Source organism: Nicotiana tabacum, chromosome 23, assembly GCF_000715075.1.
Source record: "Nicotiana tabacum cultivar K326 chromosome 23, ASM71507v2, whole genome shotgun sequence".
In the NCBI taxonomy this organism is placed as follows: domain Eukaryota; kingdom Viridiplantae; phylum Streptophyta; class Magnoliopsida; order Solanales; family Solanaceae; genus Nicotiana; species Nicotiana tabacum.
Window position 1 is genome coordinate 70085923 of NC_134102.1, and position 27627 is coordinate 70113549.

At 34.5% G+C, this 27627-nt stretch overlaps 1 protein-coding gene across 2 annotated transcripts; it reads left to right on the forward strand.

The window, feature by feature from the left end:
* Positions 1-15274: 15274 nt before the first annotated feature.
* LOC107792142 (protein BREVIS RADIX-like) lies at positions 15275-21846 on the forward strand. 2 transcript variants are annotated; one of them, XM_016614335.2, is made up of 6 exons: positions 15275-15709; positions 17138-17296; positions 19645-19997; positions 20501-20630; positions 21048-21364; positions 21438-21846. In XM_016614335.2, exons 2-6 carry the CDS (start codon positions 17189-17191, stop codon positions 21514-21516), a joined length of 987 nt encoding a protein of 328 aa, XP_016469821.2. In that variant the 5' UTR covers positions 15275-15709; positions 17138-17188; the 3' UTR covers positions 21517-21846. The 2 variants fall into 2 exon arrangements, with proteins under 2 accessions (XP_016469821.2, XP_016469822.2); XM_016614336.2 differs by lacking the exon at positions 15275-15709 and adding an exon at positions 16516-16650.
* The last annotated feature ends 5781 nt before the right edge of the window (positions 21847-27627 follow it).

Genomic DNA, 27627 nt, shown 5'->3' on the forward strand with positions numbered 1-27627 from the left:
CCAGATCTTCTTGCTAGTCATTGTTGCTCCTTTTTTCTTTCTCACAAATTGCCAAGCTAATTTGCATGTAAAGATTCCCATAAATTCTGGTGTTCAGTAGGGGCAGTCAGCATTCGACTCATTTACTTTAATTTTTTGAATTGTGTTTATCACATTGCTAAGTAATACATCCAACAATTCGTCTAATCTCCATGCTCCATTATGAATGAACTCTTTTACCATGGTGCTCTTGGAAGTCCTAACACCTTCGACCAGAATATAAGCTACAATTTTCTTCACTAATTTCCTGAGTACTTCTTTTACAGTTAAGATATTCATTCATTATTTTTCAAACTCAGACTCGGATCGATTAGTCAATAATTTGAGCTAATTCGCACACTCGATTAGACTGAATCTGCACGTCCTACCTTCTCAAGATTAACATATGCCCAATATTGATACAAAGTACTTGCTATATTCATACGGGATATTATTTATATCAAACATAAATAATACTAAAATGAATAATGTGACAAACAAATTTTACGCAATATTAAACTTTACACAATTGTGAGTTGATTCAACTAGCAAATACTGGTCGCTGCCACGCGGCAAAAATACATTTGTCAAAAACACAGTTGCCACAACACACACAAACACATACATGTGTGTGGAAACAGGGAACGCAGATGTTTGGAACATTTGATAAAACAAGGGACTCAGATGTTTTTTAATTTTCGCAAAAGAAGGTAGAGCTCGTTCATCGTTGATGCAAAACGCTCAAATTATTTTCCCGTAAAATGGTAAAATTGAATTTATACGTGATTTCTAAACAAGTGAATTAATTTAATCCTGAAATAATACAATAATTGAAGAAATGTATAATACTTATCCTTGATATATAGATGAAAACAACAGAGATGACAATTCCGGGAACAATATTTCCGGACACAGCAATGATGAGATCAAAAAGGCAGAAAGTAAAATTGTATAAAGCTTTGAGTAGAATAGAGTGTAAGTTTAGCCAGAAATTTCGTCTCCTCTACAATGATAATTGAACTCACTATTTATAGCTATGTCTAGGGAAGGAAGTTCTAGGATCATGTCATCCTTTAATGTCAATTATGAGGGTCATTTGACGAAGACGTAACGGTGAACATAAATGCCAAATTCTCTGTAATGGGTCATCGCTCTTAATACTGCAGAATATTCCCTATTAAATTATATAGGGCGCATAGCATTTAACACACCTTTATGAACGTTATCCTTTCCGGTGACAAGCGGAATGGTTGTGTTCGGTCTTCGGTCATTCCTGTCTTGGGTTCCACGTGTCCTCTCTTTAGACGTCCATATGTCATATCATATTTCACCCTATACAGGTTCCACGTGTCCTCTCTTTAGATGTCCACATGTCATATCATATTTCACTCTATACAGATAGTCCCCCTGCTTTTCGGTGACATAATTTTGTGTTATCGGGAAGTTGGTAGAAACACATTTTGACAGGAGTTATGATTACTCCCTCTGAAGGTTCCTGACAGTTGATTAGACGCACGCCTCTCTGCATTTAATGCCCCGAACACGCGTCATCCCATGATTCAACAAAACTTTTACCGATTTATCGAGGTAATCATGGCCATGAATTTAGCCGCCAATATTTTACTTATACGTCACATTCTTTTCTTTTGCGTTTCATAATTTCTCGAGCTCCTGATTTGCATCTTTGTTTTCCATTCTTTCTCTCGTTCTCTTCAAAAACAAAACCTTTTCCTTCTTCTTTTTTAATGGATTCTTCCTCTAAGCGTGCTGGTTCTACAAAGAACAAGAACAAAATCGAGGACTCTGTTCCTCCAACGGTGGGTTCCATCATCCCAAGAAAACTCAGTATCACAAAGGACCTTGAGGAAAAATTTCCTACTGCTAACCCTCGTACATGGGCTGTTAGTAAGTACTTATCTTCCATTCGTCCTTCCAGTATTCCTGCTGCGAAGGAAGACTGTCGCTGCCATGAGTTGGATATCATCACTCCTGATCTATCGGAGCGAGTGACCCTTCCCAAGGAAGGTTTTCCATACTTTTACACGTATCCCTTTATTTTAGGTACGTTTTCTTTGAGTGGAGAGCTTGATTCCGTGATTGCGGAGTTTTGCCTTCGCTACCAAGTGTGTTTGGCACAGGTAAGTCCTTCAGTATGGAGGATGGTTGCTTGTCTTCGACGCTTGTGCCATGAAACTGGAGAGGAGCTAACCTTAGTTCAAATGATGAATCTCTATTCCCCCACATTTCAGCAACTCGATGGATCCCACCGGTGGTGAAAGGTTTGAACCGGTGGGTTCAAAAGATCTTAGATGTCACAATACCCGAAACTCGTTTATGGAAAGAACTGGCCCTTAAATAAGGGTGGAAGGCCAAAAATTATGGTAATTTTAATTTACCTTTCTTCCATTATGAAGAACTTAGTTGAACCCTTCTGACTTGTTCATGAAATTAGGTCTACCTGCGGGCTCTGTTATTGTCCCCGAGGAGGACATTTTGGCTGATCCAGCTGCTCAAACAGGTATCTCCGGGCCTGCTTCGGGCGCAAACACTTCTTTACAAAGTCCCCGATCATAGGATAAGCAACCAAAGAGAAGACATTATTCCGCGGCCGGGGAAAAGAATAATATGGCAAAGACTGATGCCCCCGAGTCATCTCCGGTGGCGATGATGACTGGTCCTCCTTCCGGACCAGTCATAGACACCATGATGATTGATGATGATGAAGAAGTTGTTGATGAGGGAGCTTCTTTACATAGAAGGCGACGATCCTCATCATCTCAACAGGATGCTCGACCTGTTGAGATAGTTACACCAACTGAAGACGATGTATCGGCACTTTGGGGAGAATCTGATTTGGTAGAATATGCCAACTCCCATTTTCGGGCCCCAATTACTGTAACCGATGATGCAGGGCTGAGTACCGGGTCCTTGCCATCTTTGGTTAGTGAGCATCCAACAGCCGGCACTGCATCTGATGCAGCTGCTTCTCATTCTTCAACTCCATTAGCTTCATCTTCACCAACATCAGCAACTGCTACATCACTTCAATCTTCATCCACTCTTCCACCAGTAGTTGCTACATCACCTCCATCAGCCGCACCTGACCATGAAGAAGGTATTCCTCTTCCACAATCCCCAGTTTATGGGAATTTGGGGCAAAATTATATTGCCCATTCTGAAGATCCACAAAGGATGAAGAACGTTACTCTTTCGGTCTCCACAAGATGCAACTTGCTATCCCGGCCGATGGAGCTTGCTTACTATCTGAAGCCTTTGGCTTTAGAAAAAGACTAGGAAAAGATTCAGGCACTCTCGAGAGAGTGCTTGCTGAACAATGCCATGCACAATGCCGCAGCGGTATGTTTTTTTCTTCCTTCATTACTTCTTCTACTTTTATATGAATTTATTCTAAGTTTTATTTCTTCTTGTCTTGTAGGCTAACTTTCTTGCTTCTGAGGGCCTTCAAAGGTTGATTCTTGAGAAGGAAGAACTTACTTTTGAACGGAATCAGCTTTTGGTGGAACAGGACCAAACTATTCTCCGCCTCTCGGAACTGGAAACTAAAGCTTCTGAGGCCATTGTTTTGGAGGCTCGTTTGCAGCAAACGAGCAAGAAGTGGTAACCCTTAGCCAAGAGATCGGCCCACTGAGGGTTAGATTTGATGAAACCAAAGCCAAATGGGCTGAAGTCCAGGACGTTGTTCTTGCTACAACCGATCGTGAGGCTGCCTCCGCTGAAAGGGTGATTAACTTGGAGGCAGCCTTGAACTCCAAAATCGAAGAACTTTCTGCTGTAGGGGAGAAACACGTCCAGCTAGAAGAGAAGTATAGGAAAACTATCGATCATAATAGGCTCTTTAATTTAATTGTCTGCGACCTCGACGTCGGCCTCAAATCTGCTAGGTCCGCCCGGGAAAGCCTTTTTGCCGAGGTTACCCAACTCAATGAAGAACTTAAGTGTCGAGCGGCTTCCCTCGTTGTTGAAAACACTTATTATATTTACAGCATGAGGAGAAAAACCTTAGAAGAGGCCAAAGCTGGTATCATTGATGTTGATGCCGAAATTGCTAAGGCCCTAGAGCTTGAGTTGGCTGCTAAGAGTGGACTCCCAGCGCAGTCTGATGCTCCAGGTTCTTCTGGTTACGATTTCGAGTTTTCGGAAACTGAAGAGGGATCGGAAGGCGATGATGCTAAAGACCAAACTGGGAAAAATGTTGAGCTATCGGTGGACTCACCTACATTTCCCGGGAATGCGGGCACTTCTCTTCCTCCTGGTTCCGGAGGTGCTGTAGTTTAGCTTTTCCTTTCTTTTTCCCATTTTGTACTTTTACCATTTTGGCACGTTCTTGTAAATAAAGACATATTTTTGCTCAAGTATCGTTTGAGTCTTACTTTTGTTTGAATATCCATACAAGTCTTTAATCTTTGCATTTTCATGTTTGCGATTTATTATGTGTGGTCTCGAATGTGCTTTCCTTGAAGTATTTTGGTTCCGAATATTATCCCTTTTATGTGAGGGTTTCTATAAGTATTTGCGCAAGTTTACTTTTTGCGTCAGTTTCATATGCAACTTCAGGTGTATTTTTCCCCAATGGCATTTTAGATTTTGGGCATAAATTCTTCCGGAACCAACCCTTTAACGTGAGGGTTTTTATAAGAGAGAGCCCTCTTATGTTTACGGTGCTCTTGAAAAGGATGTCTCATGTTCATTACGGCATTAACATTTAAAGTACTTGTTTAACTTTCAAATAACAAAGTTTATTCATCATTCAGACAAGAAACAAGATAAAAGGATTTTATTTTATTCCTTCTATTTTCAAAAAATACATAAGCATTTGTTATGCTGAAAAGAAATTGCCATTACTTATGGCTATCTTGTACAACTTGTTTCTACAGGGCTGGATGCGCAGTCCCCGATCCCGATGATGCATTTAGTTTTCTGATTTTTGGTCCCCGGTCTCGATGATGCATTTATTTTTTGGATTTTCGGTCCCCAGTTGACGTAGCAGTCATTGTTGCCGTATCCTTATACCATTCCCCCCAGTGTTCGAATGTGAAGAGTGCGAATTGGAACACTAGATGTCTTGTATCTTCGAAAATTCCACTAATGAATTGCTAGGTAATCCTTCACTCGGCAACATACCTTACATCCCCTTAGGAATCCATGATATTGAGCGAAAGAATACCTAACAGTCCTCTAGTGGTTTGTGCTAGGTGAATGGTCAGGTAACCTCCGTTCGGTAGCAAACTTAACTTCCTAGTGGGAATTTTCTATCGAACCAAAGATTATCTAATCATCCCCGAGTGGAAGCTTGTTTGTTTGCCTTGCTATCAAAGGTCTTATTGTTGTTGTCTTTGTAATATGCTTTCTGTCACTGCCTTATTAAAAACCTTGCCAGAATAACCTAATTGGGACAAAAACTGAACGAAGGGAAAAAAAGTGCAGCACATACTTTCCACTTGAATAATGTTCATTAGCAATAATATCTTTTGAGGTGCGCCACGTTCCAGTTGTTAGGCAATTTGTCTCCATTCTGGTTCCCCGCGTTGAGCTCCTGAGTATTTTGGGTTACTTTCCTTAGAACCAAGTCTCCTACTTTGAAATAGCGGAAGTTGGCTCTTCGATTATAATATCGCTTCATTCTCTGCTTTTGAGCTGCCATCCTTACATGCGCCAAGTCCCTGCATTCCTCGAGCAGTTCCAAGTTGATTAACATTGCTTCGTTGTTCGATTTTTCATTTGTCCGAGAATATCTCAAAGTGGGTTCGCCCACTTCTACCAGGATTAGGGCTTCAACACCGTACACAAGGGAAAAAGGAGTTTCTCCTGGATCCACTAGAACACGTTTAATCTTAAAATCTAACACATTTAAAGAAATTACCAGTGCGTCGTTGTGTGGTAACAACAATCCATCTGCGTCCTCTTCCGTGAAGGTGATATCGTCTTCCCGGAGTCTTTTACTATGAGTTATTGATAACTTTCATCTTCTTCGTTGCCGAAAAGGTGACCCAATTAATCTCATCCCCCCGAAGATCATATTGATCGTTTGGCATGGGGGTTCTTCTCCTGCTTTTGGAAGTTCCGTGTTGTCTCTGTTACAACCATAATTGTTCATAGCTCGGTCACTCAAAAATTCTCTGAGGTGACCATTCTTCAATAATGTTGCCACCTCCTCTCAGAGGTGTCGGCAGTCCCATGTCCGGTGATCATTCGTCCCATGGTACTCGCACCATAAGTTGTAATCTCTCTGGCTATAATCAGATCTCATGGGTCTCGGGAATTGTGCATCTTTAATGTTTCTCATGGCTGACACCAACTCCACTATACTGACGTTGAAGTTATATTTCGATAACTTAGGGTAAGAAGGATCCCGAGACCCCGACGTCTCCTTATCTTGGAGTGATCTATTATTTCGACCACAATCGGTCCCTCTGTCAGCGATGAACTTGTTTGCTACCCAAATATTTCTGCTACGGCCTTCGGTCCGCTCGTAAGGCAAAAACCAGCCCCTCGAAGTCCGTCTATCCGCGTTGTAGTCATCCTTTGATTTTTCTCTACTTTTCTCCCGTACTTTGGCCAACGATGTAGAACCGACCTGGTCATCTTCAATCCTTATCTTTGACTCGTACCGATTGTGAACATCTGCCTAAGTTGTTGCTTGAAACTCAAGCAGGCTCCCCTTCAGCTTTCGGGAAGCGTCTGAATTACTTAGATTCAATTCTTTGGTGAATGCTTCAGCTGCCCGTTCATCCGGGACATCTTGGGAGCAACATTCTTTCTTTCTGGAATCGAGTAACAAACTCTCATAATAATTCAGATTCTCCATGTGCGATCTTAGATATGTCGGCCTTCCGGGCTTGCACTTTTCTGGCTCCTGCATGAGCCTTAATGAAAGAATCTGTGAGCATCTCGAAGGAATCTATGGAATGCTCGGGTAATAATGAATACCACGTTAGAGCTCCTTTCGTGAGAGTTTCTCCAAACTTCTTTAGCAACACAAATTTAATTTCGTGAGGAGCTAAATCATTTCCTTTCACCACCGTTGTGTAGGTAGTAATATACTCATATGGGTCTGAAGTTCCGTCATACTTTGGAATTTCAGGTATTTTGAACCGCTTCGGGATTAGTTCAGGTGCCGCACTCGGTTTGTATGGTAACTGAACATACTTCTTCGAGTTTGGGCCTTTCAATACTAGTGGCGCGCCCAGAATTTGGTCCATGCGAGCGTTCACTTGCCTCATGAACCATAAAAGTTCATTCTTGAATGGATCGTTTTCGTTGTTGAGATCGGATCTGCTCCCCCCAGCCCTGTCGGAGCCAACTTCACCCCTGGGAGTGTTGTTATCGACTCTCTGCATTGTTTGGTCTGCGGGAACAACGGGAAATGTCCTTTTCAGTCTTCACATTGATCATGGTTTCTCCCATCACCCACGCCTCAATTGTTTCCATCTCAGTCACAATTCTCTTTTTGGCGTCGTCCTTTTCCTTTCCTTTTTTCTTTCCATTAGACTTAGAGGATGAGGAAGATTCACCAAATGTTGTTAGCCTTTCCATCAATTCTCCATATCTCTTCAATTTTCAAATACTAGCCCATCTTAGCCTTACCTGCACGAACCATAGCAGCAACGTGAATTGAGTTTTAGAGAATAGTAAAGGATTGATTTGATTGATTGAATGATTCCGAATTGAAATGGGGGGCTTTTATAGACTAGAGTTAGACCTATAGGTAGGAGTTTCGGAAATATTTTGGACTGGATAATAAGTGGGTGGAACTTTCGAATATTTTTAAATTCCAAGATCACACTTTTTAAGTTAGTTTTCAAATTACTTTTTCCATCCGGCCCTTTCTCCAATTAAATGACATCACCTAGTTCCATCTACTTACTAATAGCATGTTTGGCCAAGCTTCTTTTGAGGCAAGAGCGCTTTATTTGGTCCAAATTGGTATTTTAATTCTAATACTGCATGTTAAAAAGGACTAAATATAAAAGATACAAATTTTTCGTTCTCTCTTTTTAAATTCTTATTTAATAAAATATCGTTGTATAAAATGAAATAGCTAAATAGCAATAACAAAATAAAAGTTCCAAGAAGATAAAGAGAAGGATAAAATGTCATTGAATCCACTATTTGGCAATAGCCAGCCCAAGGAAAGGCTCATTTGGTCAGTTTAAGCCTGTCAAACGAGGTCCAAAGTAAGTAACTTAGGTGAACTTAGACTTAAAAGTCTTAGGTAAACACTCCAAAATCTACTTATTATTCAATAAATTTCGGGACTTTATCAAATTAGAGATTCAAGTGTATTAGTTCGAGCCCTTGGAAAGGGGACGGAGTCCTCTTTTGTGGGTAGTGCAGGCTTTCTATGGCGCGTATCAAATTAATTGAATCAGTGTGCTCCGGAATCGGAGGGTTAAGCCTAAAAAATATCGCATGTATTGTATTGCCTCTTAGCATTAATTTATATTAAGTTTTTAAGTACTTGATCAATTTTTAACAGGATAAATTGTTTATATCAAACATAAATAACACAATATTAACCTAAAATAGTTGTGAATTGACTCAACTTGCAAATATTCGGTGAGTCAGACAAATTAAATTTTGGCTTTTTTCGGATTCATGCTTTCTGAGTTAAATTAACTCAACCAGGAGGATTCGAATTTTTAAGGAATGGCGTACACAAACTTAACTGTGAAGGTCTCAAAATCTGTTCATTGAAAAAAAAAGTATATAATTTAATAAATCAAATATAGAGAACATGAACGGACACCTGGGGTCTCTTCTTTTAAACAATGAGTAAGCATTCTTTATGAAAAAAGCTGAAAGAAAACCAGAAAAGAAGCTAAGCATAAAATCAAAGGTAATGAAAGAAACCTTGGAAATGGGGAAAGGACTTGGGGATTGAGAGATGATGCATTAGATCTCCCATATTTTAATTTATTCTACTTTATAGAGATGAGATGATCACAGAATAATGGCTTTTCAATTTATCACTTTTTCAAACTCAATATTGCTTTGTGTTTTGCTTGCAGCAAACTAAAGAACATTCCTAACGTTAAAAGTAAGTCTTAATCTCGACATGCAATAGCTTTTTCATGCATGTGTCTTTAACCTTTATGAGTTATACAATACTCCAGTATGAGTTTTGTTTAGATTTGGTTATGTTGGATTTGATGTGACCTTGTATTGGGAAAAGTTCAAAATCACTTCTTTAATGGTGATTATTTTCCTTTTCTATTGAAAAATGAAGAGGCATAATTCCCTCCAAATGAATGCTGAAATCTTTTCAACTGTATTGTGATATCACATTTTTTGGACAGTCGGTTGTAGAATTTGACAAAACTTTTTGAAGTATATTTTAGTGTCTTAAAAAGAAAAGCTTTTATGTTGTAGTGTAATCTTGTAGTTTCCAATTCACTGCATTTTTTCCCCTTGATAATTCATTATACACTTTTATCAAATTAACTCTTGAAAATTACAATACACCAAAAAGGTTTATTTCTCAACATAGACAGAAAAATGTCTGGTGAGATAATTAAAAAAAATCCTCTTTGGGCAGGAAGATGATAATTATTGCTTAATGATATGATTAGCTAGAATAAGCCAAATCACAGTTTGAATTAAAGGCATCTTAAATTTCCAAGACATATGTCAGGATTTATTAGGTCCCATTCCCACAAGGCAAAGACAATCGTACGACTAATATGATATAGAATTGTGTTTTTACTTTGGCTAGCTCAGATTATTATTGGTCACACTTGCTTTTGGCAGAAACCTGCGCAAGGCTATAAGAGAGCAGTAGATAAAGAAGAATGTGAAGGTGAGATAGTAGAAAAGTTTTCATTTCATACCATTCAATTTTGTTGGATTTTGATCTTAAAAGGGAAAAAAAATATACAAATATGCCAGTTAGCTAACCAACCCCCCAAATGGGAAAAATGGACAGCATGGGAATTTTGGCAGAGATGGAATTGAGGAAATAGGAATAGGAATAGATTGAAAGGGAGAGACTTTGGGACCTTGACTATGCTTTTCTTCATTAGTTAGAACCCTTTCTTTATTAGTTAGAACAAATAAAAAGCTCAATATTCTTCTATTTATTGCCACGTGTCAAAAGCTCATTTGTCAAAGACACACTTGCCACACCACACATTCATATATCAACATGCTAGTTTGGAACATTATTTTGAAAAGAAATTTGTGGACTGGGCTTGGATTTCAAGTCTAATATTGGTTGTAACTCTACTTTCATCCATTTAATGTAGGGTCATAATCTACCAAAGGTCTTTCTCTTTTTTTACTTTTCTTTTTTCCCGTATTGACGAACCTAATCCTCATTCAAAACAATTCAAAAACTTTGGGCACGATTTCTGACTAAGAATAGTAAAGATCATTGACACATAACGCACACATATATATATATTTTTAGAACCATGGAATTTGTTCAAAGGATCGCACACATACTGCACTTTTGGAGACCAAAAGAAGGGTCCATATATTCCTTTTCTCATCTAAAGATGTCTCTTGGCTGCTTCATTAGATGGCAATTGAACAAACCCAATTGTCTACCTTTGCAAAGAATTAAGTTCTTTATTTTACTACTCCGATCCATAGTTATGCCAATTTTTTAAGTTGGATCATGAGGGGATTGCTTGTTAAGGGATGAAAGAGACTGGCATTGAGCTGTCTCGTTATTCCAGGCATTTCTTCTTTGCTTAAAGAAAGGTTAAGCCTCAGAATAAAGCCAGAAATACATGTACAACAGTAGTGTGCAAAAAAAGCAGAATTGAAATTTATGAAAATTGGCCAAAATATTGCCAGAAATGCCAAATCAGAACAGGAGATGCAGCAAAATAGAATAGAGAAGCAGTGCTGACAACCGACAAGAGCAGGTTACACGTCTGAGTGAAATTTGGAGCATCTCTATTCTCTATTCATCTTCTCTGCCCATAATATTATGGCATTTGCAGCAGTGAAAGGTCACAGCCGGTAGTCAGTCGGCAAAACAGCAAAAGCCTTTTGTTTTATGGTCTATGGTCTAACGTACGGTATACAGTAAATAAGGCATAAAATGTCAAACTCCCAAATTAGCCTTTAACGACAAAAACAGCGAAATTTTACTTCTTTGTGACATTATAGCTAATGATGAACTAATAAAAGATAATTAAGAGCATAGTCTAACCCAACTCGGAAGATAGAGATTCTAAAAGGATTTAATCAACTTATGTGGAAGAAAAAGTTAACCAAGGTTATTAGACAAACTCAAAGATCGTCCCTTCCTCTGCACCTCTATCTTCTCCATATCCATATATATAGGAGTAGTTAAGAAGGGAAAACTTAATTGAAATCTTTGCTGTATTTAATCATGTAAGTTTATCATGATTAGGTGATAAGTTAAATCAAAACTACTAGGTACTTCTTATGTCCTAATTTATGTCAAAACACTTAATTTTTGGTGTTAACTCAACTACAAAATTTTATTCTTTTTAAAAGTAAAATCTACAAGTTTGAAAACGATTAAAAAAAAAAGGTACTCCTAATCTACGTAGTTAATAATTTAATATGTTAAATAAAAGAGTTTGATAAAATCATAGTAACAAAAAAAAATGGTTTGACTCCCCAAATATTAACACATTTATATTAAATTGAGATGAATTAAGTATTTATTTTAATAATTATGTTAATGCGCTTTGCCCAAGAAACCTTATGGATTTGTTTGGGCTATTAAGCCCAAAAGCACACGTATCATTTGAATTTATGCTCATTTTTTCATAAATTTTCAATTTTGTCTCTCCCCAATGTGAAATGGTAGAATCAATGAAGAAGGGAACGATGGAGTGTGAGGAGGAAGAAGAAAATAAAAAGAATCTTTTTTCTTTTCTTTTGTTGAAGTAGTTGCATGGGGTTTGACGAGATGGGAAAGAACGTTGCTATATTCCAATTAGGATTTGTAAATGTATACGTTTGATACTATTGTGTGTGGTAAAGTCTAGGTACTCTCACCGTGCATTTTGATTTGACCTTTCATCCATTTTTTTGCACGGCCGCATAACTTTTCCCTTTCCTTGCTGCTGTTATTTTTATTTTTCCCCACGATTAGGTGGTGACATTTGCTTGTCAATTTAAAACTACAAAATCAGTTTCTAAATTTTTAAAAAAAAGTGTTTGTTTGAGTTTAGAAGATTTAATACACATTATATCATATAACACATAAAGATGTAAGATGCCAATGTTTCGGTTCAACTGGCTATTTTAAAAAATATCAGTACTTATACCCGCGCGATGCGCGGTCAATATTAATTAAATTAAATTATGATCAGGTTTGTTTGAACATATTAGATCGTATTGCTTTAATAAACTTTAATTGTCATCTTGTTTGTCAATATGATATACCAATAATAAAATCTCTATTAAATTAAAGGTACTTATATAGTCATTGAATAACTTTTTTATTCTATATTTTTCTTTATTCTATTATCCAATGTTTAGTATTTTTACATTGTTAATAGAAATTTTTTATTAGCATATTATTTTATTTACTATTTTTGCTTGCTCGTTTTATTAAGAGAAGATATATATGTTTTATTAATCTTGAAATATTTTTTATTTTAAATTTTATTTTGTTGTTGTCAATAATATTATCTGAATTTTAGTGAATAAAATCTCTATTAAATTAAAGGGACTTATATAGTCATCGAATAACTTTTTTGTTATGTATTTTTCTTTATTATATTATCCAATATTTAATATAATTGCATTGTTAATAAAAAATTTTATTAGCATATTACTTTGTTTAATATTTTTGTCTACTACTTTTTTTCTAATATAATAGAAGATATATATTTTATTACTCTTGAAAGATTTTTTTAATTTTAAATTTTATTCTAATAATCTCAATAATATTGTCTGAATTTTAATGAATAAAATCTCTAATAAATTAAAGAGACTTGTATAGTCATTGAATAACTTTTGTTCTATATTTTTCTTTATTATACTTATCCAATATTTAGTATTTTTACATTGTTAATAGAAATTTTTATTAGCATATTACTTTGTTTAATATTTTTTTCTACTACTTTCTTCTTGTCATATAATAAAAGATATATATTTTATTACTCTTGAAATATTTTTTTATTTTAAATTTTATCCTATTGTTCTCAATAATATTTTAATGAATAAAATTTATATTAAATTAAAGAGAGTTGTATAGTCATTGAATAATTTTTTTGTTCTTTATTTTTCTTTATTATATTATCCAATATTTAGTATTATTGCATTGTTAATAGAAATTTTTATTAGCATATTACTTTATTTAAATTTTTGTATTCTACTTTCTTTTTATAATATAATTAAAGATATATATATTTTTTTTATTCTATTATTCTCAATAATATTTTTTGAATAAATAAAATTTTATTTTTAAAAATAAAAATAATAATTATTAAAAAAACAAAGAAATTTTGAATTGGCAATTTTTTATTTTTTGTAATTTTAGTTTTTTATTTTAAAATAATTTAAAAACTCTAACTTGAAACTGCTCTCCAATTTGAATGGACGGTTGTTTTAAAATTTTTGTTTTTTTAGATATTTAAATTCAAAAATAATAACCAATAACTATTTATTAACTAAATAACTAATTAGTAACTACTTATGCCATGTGGCTTTTTTCTAGGCTGCCACTTGACTTAAGGAGAGGGCTTTTTCGTCTCCTTTTAATAATATATAGATTTATTTTATAGATATTTAAATTTAAAAATAATAACCAATAACTATTTATTAACTAAATAATGAATTATTAACTACTTATGTCATGTGACTTTTTTCTAGGCTGCCATTTGGCTTAAGAAGAGGGCTTTTCCCCTCTTTTTAATAATATATAGATATAGATATAGATGTTATATACTAATTTTTTGATTAGTTGATTTTGTATGATTAAAATTAGATTTTTCTAGTATCTCGATGATAGCGGTATCGATTCGATTACGTTTTGATACTTATATTACCCAAAAGTACGAATTTTCTATATAACATATATAAAAAGTTGCAATCCTCATGTTAAGAAACAACATGTATGAAATGAACAACAATAACTTTCAAATATACATACTTTCAAAAATACTTTTATGATACACATTATCTTACTCTATTAAGGGCATATTGCTTGTTGATATTGTTCAGTGGAACATATATTAAGAGAGTCAAAACTAATAAAATGTAAGAGCAAAAATGAATAGTAAAAAGAATATTGACGACATTAACTTTCCTCATTTATATTCAACCTTGTCTCGCTTAAGGCAACCAAAAAATGTATGAAAAAAACTAGACTTAAAAAATAATTAGTATATGAGCAAAAACAAAATTTAAAAATGTACGTGAAATTATAAATTCTATTTGGAATAACTCTATTGTTTATTTGTTGAACTTTCTACAATGGTAAAAATGTATACGCTTCCTTATTTAAATAAAAGCCAGCGTCTTGATATATTTCAGTGATCGAAATATTAATAGTTTATATGTTGTATTTATATATGTCATATTTTTATACATATATATTATCACGTACGTTTGGTACTACATTTTTAAATGTTTTTATATGAAAATAAATATTTATCTTAAGTACGGTACGAGTTCGACTACAAGTTCATTAATGAAAACTTAAAATCCATTTCGATTCAATTGGTTGGATTGATTTTAAGAAAATGTTACACGCCTAGTTTTTAAATTTAGTGACTAAGAAACCACTGCAAATCCAGTGTTTTTATTTTTCCGCAATTAAATATGCAAAAAAAAATAAAAAAATACTGTAAATAAGTGAAATCAAACATGTATTATATAAAGGTAAGTCATTTTAAAATTAAAATATTAGAAAGGAAACAATGATGTTAAATCAGATTACATAAGAACCGCCACCATATATTTTTATGACGAAAATTAAAGAGACAATGATTTGATTGTTCTTTGATCCAACAGAATCATTTGCTTAATTGTTTTTAATTCATTTGCTTAAATACACCAACCAATTTCCTAATTCTCCCAACCAAAATATTTATTAAACATTTCGAGGTTGATCCACTCCCTTAATGCCACATGTACAACCTCGACATATGGGCCCATCATGTCCTCCCCAATCAAGACCACATTAAACCCTTTTGTCTAAATGACAAAACCCTCAGCAATGTCCAAACCCTAGAGCACAACGTACAGCCCATCATTGCAGAGTAGCCCCTTTATATTCGATATGCAAATTCACAGTTTCCGTTATATAACGACGAGATAATATGACGGGGTCACGTCCCTCTATAAATACCTCAATATTTATCTAAAGTTGTTCTCTTACTTCGTCTGCACTCTGTATTTGTTCTCTTCCATTATTATATATTCTCTGTGTTCTTTGTAGATTCTGCTTTCATTTTTGTATAGTTATATGTTAAGGTAAAACCTGCAGCTGAGAATCTGAATTCCTCCGTTTACAAGCATCACATTTTGAAAATCTCTCCCTCATTGTCGCCGGAGACTAGCCAGCTCCGGCAAAATATATATTTCAGATCAAGAAGCAGCTGTATTTATGATGATTTGATTTTATATTTCCGAGATTCGCAAAAGGGTAATCGAAACAAGTAAGAAAGAGAAGTTCTATAGAAGCCATTTTCAGTGTTTTAGCTCAGTTGCTGCAACTTCTTTTATCCATTTTGAGGTATGAATAAAGTTGAAACAATTTATTTGGCATAGTTTTACTCAATATTGGGTTTATAAATAATAAATTTTGTACCGCCATAAGATTTTTTTAAACTTAGTAATGTTAAATATAGCATAATATATATTTGTACTATTATAAAAGCTTTTTCTTAAGAAAATATGATAGTATATCATTCATTTTTGAAGAAATTAATTAGAAAATGATGCCAAACTACAAAATAAAATTAAGAGAGTACAATCGGATTTTCTTGTGGGGTTGGGTAGGTCGCTATCAAGAGTGTTTTATGGTTAAACGGGGTTTGTCTGTTTGTAGAATCAGTTGCCGCTTTCAAAACTCGACAGCGTTTATTAAATTCTACAGCGATTTATCATTCATTCAACCAACCAGATTTTTCCCTTCTCTCTGCTGCTCTACTGATCCTACTACTACTGCTGCTACTACTGCTACTCTTTACACTTTTTTCTCTTTTTCCTCGCAATGAAGAAGCAAAAGGGTGTGATAATTGATTAATAAAGATTTATGATGATGAATAATCTGTCAGAAAATTCGGCTCTATATACTCAGAAATGAAAAAAGTTGATTTTGAATGAGTTTTTGATTTAAATCTTTTCCTTTCTTTCTTTTTTTCGTTTTCATTATGAACTTTCTATATGAGATTTCTTTTGGGCATTCAATTATTGACTGTTCTTTTTAGTCTTTCTTCTTCTTCTTCTTCTTTAATAAACTCTCTCTCTCTTTCCCTTTTCTATCAGTACTTCCTCTGATCCGAAGCCTTCTTTGTCTCTCTTTTTCTTTCTCTGTCTCTTTAACTTCTTTTCTTTTTGTTTCTGTTGTTTGCGAATTTTGTCTGTCTTTTGGGTGGGGAGACAAGATAATTATAACTTTGGCTTATAGGCTTATTCATTATTCTAATCAAGTTATTTTGATATAACAGTCAGGTATTTCTCCATAAACTTCACATTTTCAAGATTTGAGTCAGCATTTTTTATCTTTTTGTTCAAATTAAGGTTGTACATTTTTTTTTTCAAAATAAGGGGTCAAAGTATTATTTACTTTGTCTTGTGTGCTTTAAAAAAGATTCTATAATCTTACGCTGGGCTTATTTTGGAAAAGATATTATGTGAAATGAAAAGGAAGATTGTTTCCCTAAATAATCTCTGTGTGGTGGGTATCCCATTTATTTCTCTAAAAAAACATTAGTTTGTCAAGATGGCGGTTCTTTGAATAATTTATCATCTATAACATTTTCATTTATTTCAAGCCAGCTTGAAATAATTTAAGATATTATTAACCTAGAGAAATCAATATTTACAAGGTATCATGATTCTTCAGAGCAAAATAACAAAGTGTATATTAAACTACTTGATAAATAAGGGTGTGCGCATTTTTTTGGCTTATTAATTTATTGTATGTTTTAAATTGTAGGTACTGTAAAGAGAAGAAAAGAAAAGGGAAAAGAGAAAGCAGAAGGAGAGGATGTTGACGTGTATCACGTGTAAGCAAAAGATAGACGATGATGGAGGTGAAGAGGGACCCCGTCCTACTCCCAATACTAAAGACTCCGTCAAAAGCCTCACGGCGCAGGTCCTCTCTTTCAACCTATCCTTTTTACAACTTTATTAAAATTTAATTCGATTAAAGTTTAAGATTTAATAAGAGGAGGAGATGTAGGAAAACGTACCAATTTGATCCCTACCCCGAATATCATACTATTTGATTACTCCATTTATTAAGTCTGTCCTTTGAAGCGAGTCGGAGTTAAGATTTTAATTTTATAGGTTCGAGATTCTAATCATTTAAGTTATTGAGTTTTAAATTAATAGTTTGTATATATATAATAAATTTTAAAGACAAATATAGAATTTGAATCAAAAATTATTACATTCGGCCGATCCCGCTTCCGGTACTCTAGCTCCGCCCCAGCTTTAGAGTAGAAGAGTGGATTATTAGTGTGTGGGATTTCAAAGATACGATTGGAGGTATATAGTTAAGTTCCATTATTTGGTGGACTGACATAGCTTGACCAAAACCTTTGCACGGGCTCGATATTCACTTGAATGGGCCTTATAGTTTCATTACTTGTGTTTAACTAGTAAAATTTTTGGACCTAATGTAGCATAAGCTTTTCTAAATTCTAGCTCAAGCATTACAAATTCTAAAAAAAATGTCAAAGCGTTTGGAAATTGAAAGGGTATTTTTCTGGTTTTTTTTTTTCTCTTCTTTGCCCAAAGCTGACCGACTCTTAGTACGAGAAGTGTCGCTTAGCCTTTAGTGGGAACCACAATTGAACCTTTTGGGCCCACATTTCCCAGCTGGATTTGGGCATTGGATTAGGAGAGAACATGAAATGAACATTTTGTTTAGTCACGCGGGGGTTGTAGGAGAGGAGTGAGTGAGGACCATAGAATGTGCCTATAAAATAAAACAATTATTTTTTTATTTTGTGGTGACTTCTAATTTATTGACCCCACCCCTTTATTTATTTATGCTTATAAGCATGAAGAGAGTATAGGTGAACAATGTAGATTGGGTCATGTTCTTGTTCACGTTATTTCTTGGATCATGTGTCTAAATTCTTGGTCCCATAATGTTCCTGCTTTACTTTGCTTTCATTAGTGGTCCTCTTCATTCTTTCATCATCTTCCAATTATAATAAACTTTTCTAATCTTATTCATTTTCATCCAACAATATTATTATAAGTTGGTTAGGCTGACCAACTGGCCACCACTAAGAAGCTTAGGAAATTTTAATCTGTATAACATAACATATAAGAGGGAGTATACCAAAATGTAAAAATCATCTGATAGGAATTGTATTCAAACTTCTTCACATATCTTGAAAACATGCGCACACACACACAGGCAAATTTAGCACAATCAGCTGAACACATTAGTTTAGGTTCGAACTACATATACGTATATAATTTCTTTTTTATAAAATATATACATCTTTCACCCTTGCTCTGAACTTACTGATTTTTTACATCCTAAATTCGCCCTATGCCTAAGATGAAACAACATAGTATATCTTTAATGAAGGAATTTGTTTCTTAGATATGTTAAACATAGGCTATACCAGTGTGAGCATCTCCAAGGTAGATTTCCATTGAACAAGGTAACCATAGTTTCAGCTTAGGTGGGAGTGAATTTGTTTTGGTCTACTTAGAATTTGCAAACCCAATAAAAAAGAACAGTCTAACATGTAAACTAGTGCAGATTGTCAGAAAAGACAATTCTCATGTCTGGCAAAGACTTGTCTAAGCTATATCTTTGACATGACCAACCATTGATATCTTGTCCATTCACTGTAGTCCAGCCTCCAGCTTACTCAATACTTCACAAGTTCAACTGTTGAATTGATCAGTAGTACCCCACAAAGTTAACTTGTGAAAGTAAGTGACTTTCAAACAGTAATTTTTGCTTTTGGACCTATAAAATAGTATAATTTAGCTTTTGGACAATCTGCTTTGACTGTTCTTTGGTTCATACTACAAGACAAATGACACATATTGGTTTGCTTGCTGATCAAATGGAAACCACACTTGGTTGACTTCTTGTAGCTTAAAATCAACTGGAATTTTAATTTGTCATTGTAATGTTAAACCAACATTTACTGTTTAACTTATACACATCCGTTAACCTATTTCCTTTTTGGTCCGTTCAAAAAAGAATGACCCCTTTCTGGAAATAATTTTGCTTAAACTTGCAATTCTACCCTTAACGAGAAGCTTTTATAACCACACAAATATTCTGGCCCCCTTTTTGAATTGTTTAGGACCATAAATTCCAAAAGTCTTATTTTTTCTTAAACTCCGTGCTCAATCAAACAGGTTCACATAAATTGAAAGGAGGGAGTACAACATTTCATCTTCTAATCAAGAATCCATCTTCCTGAATTTGTACTTAATTCTTGTGATCTTAAACATTTACAGATCAAGGATATTGCTTTAAAGGTCTCAGGAGCTTATAAATGCAAGTCAACTACACCAAGTAGTTACAGGAAAGGGCATAGACCATATCCTGATTTTGATACAATATCAGAGGGAGTTCCATATCCATATCAACCAGCAAGTTCTAGTTCTACTCCAGCTTGGGATTTTACAAATGCTGGAAATCTAAGGACTCCTAGACCTGATCCAAGATTTGCTAGAGGATTTAGTGGCGGTGATGTGGTGGTGGAAAATGATGAGCAAAAAGAGTGGACAGCACAGGTCGAGCCTGGTGTTCAGATCACGTTTGTTTCTCTCCCTAATGGTGGAAATGATCTTAAACGAATCCGCTTTAGGTATCTTTCAAAAATGTCCTTTCATTTCTATCTAGAAAGTAAATTATGGGAATTTTGATTGTGCCAACTTCTTGTCTGTAAAATTTTAGTTAAGAAACAACCTCTTTGGTAATGAAAGCTTCTTTAAACTGTTATTAGTTATATACTATTAATTATGCTTGTCCTAGATTAATGTTGAGTCCTTTTCATCTAATTGAGTTCTCCTTTTCTTTGTTCCACTTTTGTGTGCTCAACCATCTCACTTGTTTAGTACTGTGGCCCTCAAATTATTTATCTCACTGTGACTTATCAGAAACATAAGTATTTTACTTGCTATGCCCTTGTTATTAAATTTATGGCCTATTGAATTGAAGGCATCCATGATCTGTAGCTTTCTAACTGGCCCGATAAGCTGTTGAATTGTCCAAGTGTAGTCTGTTTATTCATTTCCTTAGTAAAAGAACAGGTATTATTCTAATCCTTATTGAAACAACAGTTGATTTTACTCATTGGTCTTAAATCAGTCGGGACATGTTCAACAAATGGCAAGCTCAAAGATGGTGGGGTGAGAATTATGACCGAATTATGGAGCTTTATAATGTTCAGAGATTCAATAAACAAGCTCTTAACACGCCTGGACGGTCTGAGGATGGGGTAAGTCACTTTCAATTGATTTATCTTCGTACAGCCTTTATCTCCATTTTCGTCATTATTGTCCATGAAAATTAACTCAGTTATATGTGTATTAGCTGCGCAGTTTCCATTAGCTAGTCACCCTGTTCAAAATAAATAGCCAGCTCAAGTCAATACTATTTATTTTCCACAAACAAGATGTTATACTTTTGTGGTCTACAAATCAATGACAGCGCTAAAACTATTTGATTCAGAAGACTGTGCTCATCAAGTTCCATCTCAAAAACTAGATAACCTGAAGAAATAGTTCCACTGCTTCATATCTGATCTGGAATGCTCAATAATCTAATTATATATGCATACATTTCTACTACAACTTAATATAAAGTAGGAGTAAATAATAAAATTGGAGAGAGATATTGATATGTTTTTCTGCAGAGAGATTCCAATTATTCGAGGCTTGGATCTGCAATGGAGAGCCCTATGATGACTCCTGCAACAAACAAGGAATGGACTCCAAGCAATTTCCATAAACCAACAGGATCAACTGCCTATGCAGCTGGTTTCCCAAAGGGTGACATGTCATATATGGACGCGTCAAGGACTACCACTGACTCTAGAGATGAAGCTTCACTTTCCGTTAGTAATGCTAGTGAATTGGAGTCAGAATGGGTAGAACAAGATGAGCCTGGGGTCTATATAACCATCAGACAACTAGTTGATGGCACTAGAGAGCTACGCCGTGTTAGATTCAGGTATTTGAAAATCTCAACTTTTGCTAGTGCTTTTTGACATGTTCAGCAAATGATATGTTCTTCATTCGCACAGCCGAGAGAAGTTTGGAGAGGTGCATGCAAAGCTGTGGTGGGAACAGAACCGAGAGAGAATACAAACTCAATACCTTTAAACCAACAAATTTCCTTACTAAGCTGCAGTTTTTTATCCAGAGAAATTCCATGGAAAAGGGAACAATTTTGCCTCTTCAATTCGATGTGATGAAGCTGAAATGGAGATCAGAAGATACTTAAATTTAAAGCTCCATTCTACAGAACAAAGCATTTTTTCATGGCATTTCTTGATCTCTAGTTATATATGATCTTGCAAATTCTCCAATGATCTCCTTTTGGCTTTAGTTTAGGGCTATATGGATCTCCTGACTTTCTTTAAAAGTTCCACAGTTTACCTTGTAACATAATCCATATCAAGCTTAATTGAACCAAATGCTGATTATGCAAAACACACAGCTTTGTTAAACTACAATTAATTGTCAATTCTGATAGCTTCTAATCAGTTATTCAAGCTGAAATGGAGATCATTACAAGATATTTATGTTTTAAAAGTACTTGCAGATAGAATGGCTCCATTCTACAGAACAACCTCAGTCGGCCATTTAGTATTTTTCATGGCATTTCTTTATCTGTAGTTATATATACATGTAGGGGCGGAGAGGGTTCGGCCGAACTCAATAGCTTTAGTTCAAACTCTGTATTTGTATTAAGAAATCCAATGAATATGTACAAATTATTAACTTAGAACCTAGTAACTTAAAATAATTTTAATCATGAACTCATAAGGTTCAAATTCTAACTCTGCCTCTATATACATGATACTGCAAATTCTCTTTCGGCATCCTTCTGCTTTAAGTTTTAGAGCTACATGGATCTCCTGATTATTTTGTGTAAGAAAAGACTTTTATTCATACAAAGCAAGTTAAGAGTCATTACAACATTAGATTAGCCTAGGCAATATAGTACCCATTCTATCTCTTTCAAAAAAAGAAATAACAAAAGCGGGGGATCGAGGTAGGTGATTAAACTGCCAAAAACGTTCAAACTACATCCATTCTTAGCTAACTGGTCCGTCACTCCATTAGCTTCCCTAAAAGCGCGCTTCAAGGTTGGACTACCCGCATCAAGTGATTTGATAACGACAATTATTGTTAGAAAACATAGTAATTGCAAGAAATAACAACATGATGAATTTTTGGTTGTCAGTGACAGTGATGATAATTAAGATTGTGGTACTTCTATACAAATTTAATAATTGAAATTGTTAAGAATTCTTTTCGTAGTTCAATTAATTTAGACTAATATAATTATTACTTTGGAAGTTCAATTATCAAATTATTAAATTTAATATTAAAGTATTAATATTATGGAAGCATAAATTGGACGAATATCAATTCAATTATTTCGCAAGTATATTAAATTAGTAGAGCATTTTGGAAGTTCAATTCTCAAGTTATTAAGTTAACTAGTTTTAGGATACGCGCGTTGTGCGTGTACCTTATCTCAATGAATATAAAATTATAAAGTTACATAAATATTAAAATTTGTATTTGAGTTATAAAATTAAATCTAACAAAATATTAAATTATTATCGCAAAAGATATTATTTAATCGCTATAATTTTTATTAACTCTTTTTTGTTTTGGAGTGAGCTTTCTTTTTCTATCCAGGCACATAATCATGTATATATTTTTTTTATAGAAGTAGGAGGTTAAGATTGTAATGAAGTTACTTATTATTAATGGATTTTAAAAGGACTATGTTACTTAGCAAAAAATATGGAGCGTATGTTTTTAAAAAAAATCCTAAATAATTTGTAGTCTTAGCTACCCTCTGAAGTTGGCTATTTGATAATTGATAAACTCCGGACGTCAATATTTTAAAGAGCGTGGATATATATACTCTCTCCTTTAGGTGCGTGAAAGTGAAAAATAATTAAAAATTCAACTTTCAAAAATGACATTTTTCAATCGTTAATTGTTATATAATCATATACAAGTATTATTTGTTAGAATATAATTATATATTTTTCCTTGCTTCATCTTAATATACAACACATACTTAATTTTTTCTCAAGTATTTCTTCAAATCAAGGATCAAAAACAGTGTTGTGTTTTTCTTTTAAAAAATGCAATATCCCTTTTGTGTTTTTTATTATTAACTAATATAATTATGAATTTTGAGATATTTTTAGCACTAATGTCAGTAACATCTAGAGATTTAAAAGTTTTATATATTTACAAAGCAAAAGACACAAAGTTTTAGAACCTAAAATATCATTGAATATAGAAGGGGCACAAACTTATATTATCAATTTTAGTAACAAATAGTTCTTACTTATTCCTTGTGGACTTTATCGTTTTTTGTTTACTTGTTTATCATTATATTCAAACTCATTTCTCTCGTTTGAATTGACAATATAGTAATTTTATTTGAATTTATCATTAGAAGTAGAAGAAAATATACCTTGATATTTTGATTACTCCTTAATTCAAAATAAAATTGTCAAAATCGGTGTAACTTTGTTCGTTCATATACATTATTTAGTTGATATTAGATCTTGATAAATAGGAATTTGAAATTAAATTTTCGAGTTTTCTTCTTTGAACATGAATTAAAATAGGAACTGTTATGGAGTTATAGTTATTTTATGCAATTTAAGTAAAAACAATAATTAATATGAATTAAAATATTATTCAATTTTGAATTCTAAATATTAACAGTTCCTATTATGACAAAACTTTCACTTAATTTTTGAATTTTCCATAAAATAATTAATGACAATGATATTTAATATATAAGATGACGTACGTGCTATCTATCATTATTAATTAAAGTGCTTATATTAAGTATAAAAAATGTAAAAGTCACCTTAAACACTTTGTCTACATATGAAAAATTAGAATTTTTGCTACTCACATGGTCCAAAAAAGAAATGGACAAAGAATTAGAATTTGAAAACATGCACGAAGACAAAAACTTTGCAATTCATTACAATTCTTAACGTGTAAAAACCACCTTAAAAATTATCTAAGTAAAATCTAACTCAATATCGGATTCCTAAATATTAGGAATTTTTACATAGTTCTAATAAGGAAAAATTTAACTAATTTAAAGTTCTAAATATTAGAAAAATAATTAAATTATAATTACAATTTTATCCAATGTGAAATCTATTTTTAAAGGGTAAAAAAGGCGAACGACATTTCGCTAAGGGCCTTCGTGCTTTTAGTATAGTATAGATTATAGTTATAATTATCTTTATATTTTACAATACTAATTTTAGTAGCCTAATCCGTTCCTCATTTTATTGAAATTGTTATACACAAATATACCGTAGTAATGTTCTTAATATGCATAGAAATTAGACAATACCCAAACAAATCAAATTGTTATTTGGAATATCCGACGACATAATATTTTATTTCAGAATAATAATAACAATAATCATCGAATTCTATAAATTATTGGAAATAACAATTCTAATAATCAAATGCATTTCATGTATTTCATTTTTCTTTGCCATATATGTCACCATAATACATGTACTAACAGCAACCTGAGGCGCGCATATTTCAGAATCAAGCTAAACATACATATTGTACTCCATACAATTTGTCTCTGATCGTTATGTACTCATAGTTCGCATAATACTGGTCACATGTTTGTATTCGGTATTAGCTTACTGATGACTCATCTACATCCTGTCATCACTGCCACATGTCTGCTCGAGAAATATCCGCATGTAAACTCTAAATTTTACCCAATACAGATAGTCCCTACTTTCCAGTGACTCAACTTGATATGATCGAGAAGTAGATAAAACCTTCTCTTTTCTTGGTGGGAAAGTTCTTGAACAGCTTCTGACACTTGAAATGACACATGTCTCTTTGCATTTAATGAGTTTAACATGTGTCTCTCCATGATTTGACAAATAATTTTGCCAGTTACCAAGGTAATGATGACTTTACTGAACCGCCTATAAACTTACTCTTCTCATAAATTTTACTTTACACTTTTCTAAATCTCTTCAACAACAATTCCTTCAATTCTCTGCAACTTCTCCTTCTTAGCAAAACTTTCGACTTTCAACAACAAATTTCACTACTTCTGCCATCACACTTTGAACTATCCCAACATGTCTTATGCTATTTCCATCTCAGGCAACTCATATTCTGTCGCTAAACATTATGACCGTATGGTGGCCATTACTTTATCCATTCTTCCACCGACAGTGTCGGGACTTTTGTCGGTGGGGGACCATCCAAGAAAAGCAAACCCAAAAGTTCTGACGCAAATCCTCCTACTACCGGTACGATCATTCCTAAAGAATGGCCTTTTAACAAGGATCTTCGAATCCAGAACCCTTCCTCTAATCCAAAAAATGACAAAAATAGAGTGGTCGGAGAATATCCTTCGTCCATTCGGCCAGCCAGCATTCCTGTTGTGAAGGAGGAATGCGGCTGGAAAAATATATTAAGGTTTTGGACCTCCTTGGCGTGGAGAGGGTGTCTCTCAGCAAGCCAAGGTGTGTTTTTGTTTATACATACTTTTTTATCCTTAGTCTTGGAAAGGAGATTGGTCCCATTATCCTCTATTTTTGTCGGAGTTACCAAGTATGTTTGGCTCAAGTGGGTCTAGCAATATGGAACACGGTAGCGTGTCTCCAGTATCTATCCTCCCGGGCACAAGAAGATCTCACCCTTGCGTATATGATCCGTCTTTATGCTTCCAAAATCTTTTGATAAGGCATGATCAAACTCATTAAACGTAGTCACCATATCATCAACACCAGCTTAGATGAAAATAGACCATGGTTGGACAGAAATATTTGTTGCTTTTGCTCCCGCAGACATTGTATTCTCGTCAGAATCTCCAATTCTTGAGACTTGGAATTATACTCGTACATTCTCTTAAATGTATTCTCTTCTTTCTTTTTAGTTGCTCGCTTCCCTCCCCCCCCCCAGTAATTGAAGACCTACCTCGGTGGGTTCAAATATTTTGGACACTTCAGCGCTGGAACTCTGCATCTGTAAAGCCATTTTAGTAAAGAAAAATTGTAAGTGCAAGAATCATGGTGAGAATACCTTTGTTCATCCTTCTTGTTAACGTGTATCTTTATTCGACAATAGACTTTTGACCTTTCCATTTTGTATTACAGTCTCAGGCCTTCCCAAAGGATCGTTTGTCTGCCCGTCGTCAAAGTTTCGCTCGACCTGAAGGATGCCCTATAACAGCTTCAACAAGTCCTTGACCGAAAAAGGACTCATGATATAGCGTTTTCTTCCGGTGAAGCTACATCATCTGTCAGTCCCCGGCCCCAAGAGAAGAGTGCTAGAAGAAGACACTCCTCCAAAGCTGGGGAGAAGGTGCAACCTCTGATTGTAGAGGTAATTCCTGAAGGACCAGATACATTGGTCCTTGATGTAGAGAAAATTGATGACGATGTTGAAGTGGTTTCTCTTCAATGAAGAAGAAACGATAGAGCTCCAATAGTTCACCTAGAGGAAATGGAGAGACTCTTTCAAGAGTCTAAATTGGCTGAAATAGCAAACTCTCTCTTCCGGGCTCTGGTTGCTTATACTAGTGAGAAGTATGTTACTTCGAGTGCTACCCTAACTTCTACTCCACCATCGGTCACTGCTGATTGAGAACAAGGTATTCGTTTCCCTGATCACCAGGTCACGGAACATAGAAAACGCCTTCCATGCTTCAACTCGGGACCCTAATGGTAAATGCAGTATTACCATTACAGTTCCGGGTGAATGCCACATTCATTCGAAATCGGTTGGGGTAGCCAATTATATAAAACTCCTGGCTACAGGAAGCTATAGGAAAGAGTGGAAGAAAATGGATGCTCTTTTTATTGAGTGTCTAATCAACAACATCATACAACTTTTTTGATCAGGTACCATTTGCCTTCCTTTCCTCTTCCCTATTCTTATCTTTTACTTCTTTCTCTGATAAATTTAAAATTTACTTTTCAGGCTAACCTTCTTGCCTCCTAGGGTCTCCAAAGGATGATAATAAAGAAGTAACAACTTCGGTCTGAGCGGAACCAATTTGCTGAGCGACTTCCTTCCTTAGAGGCCAAACTTACACAAATGAAAGAGCTCGAGGCCTGGTTGGAGAAAACAGAGCAAGAAAAAAAGGCTCATAGTCAAGAAGCCACTCAGCTTTATGCTGAACTTGCTGAGCTATAGGGAAAATGGGTGGATCTGCTGGATGCT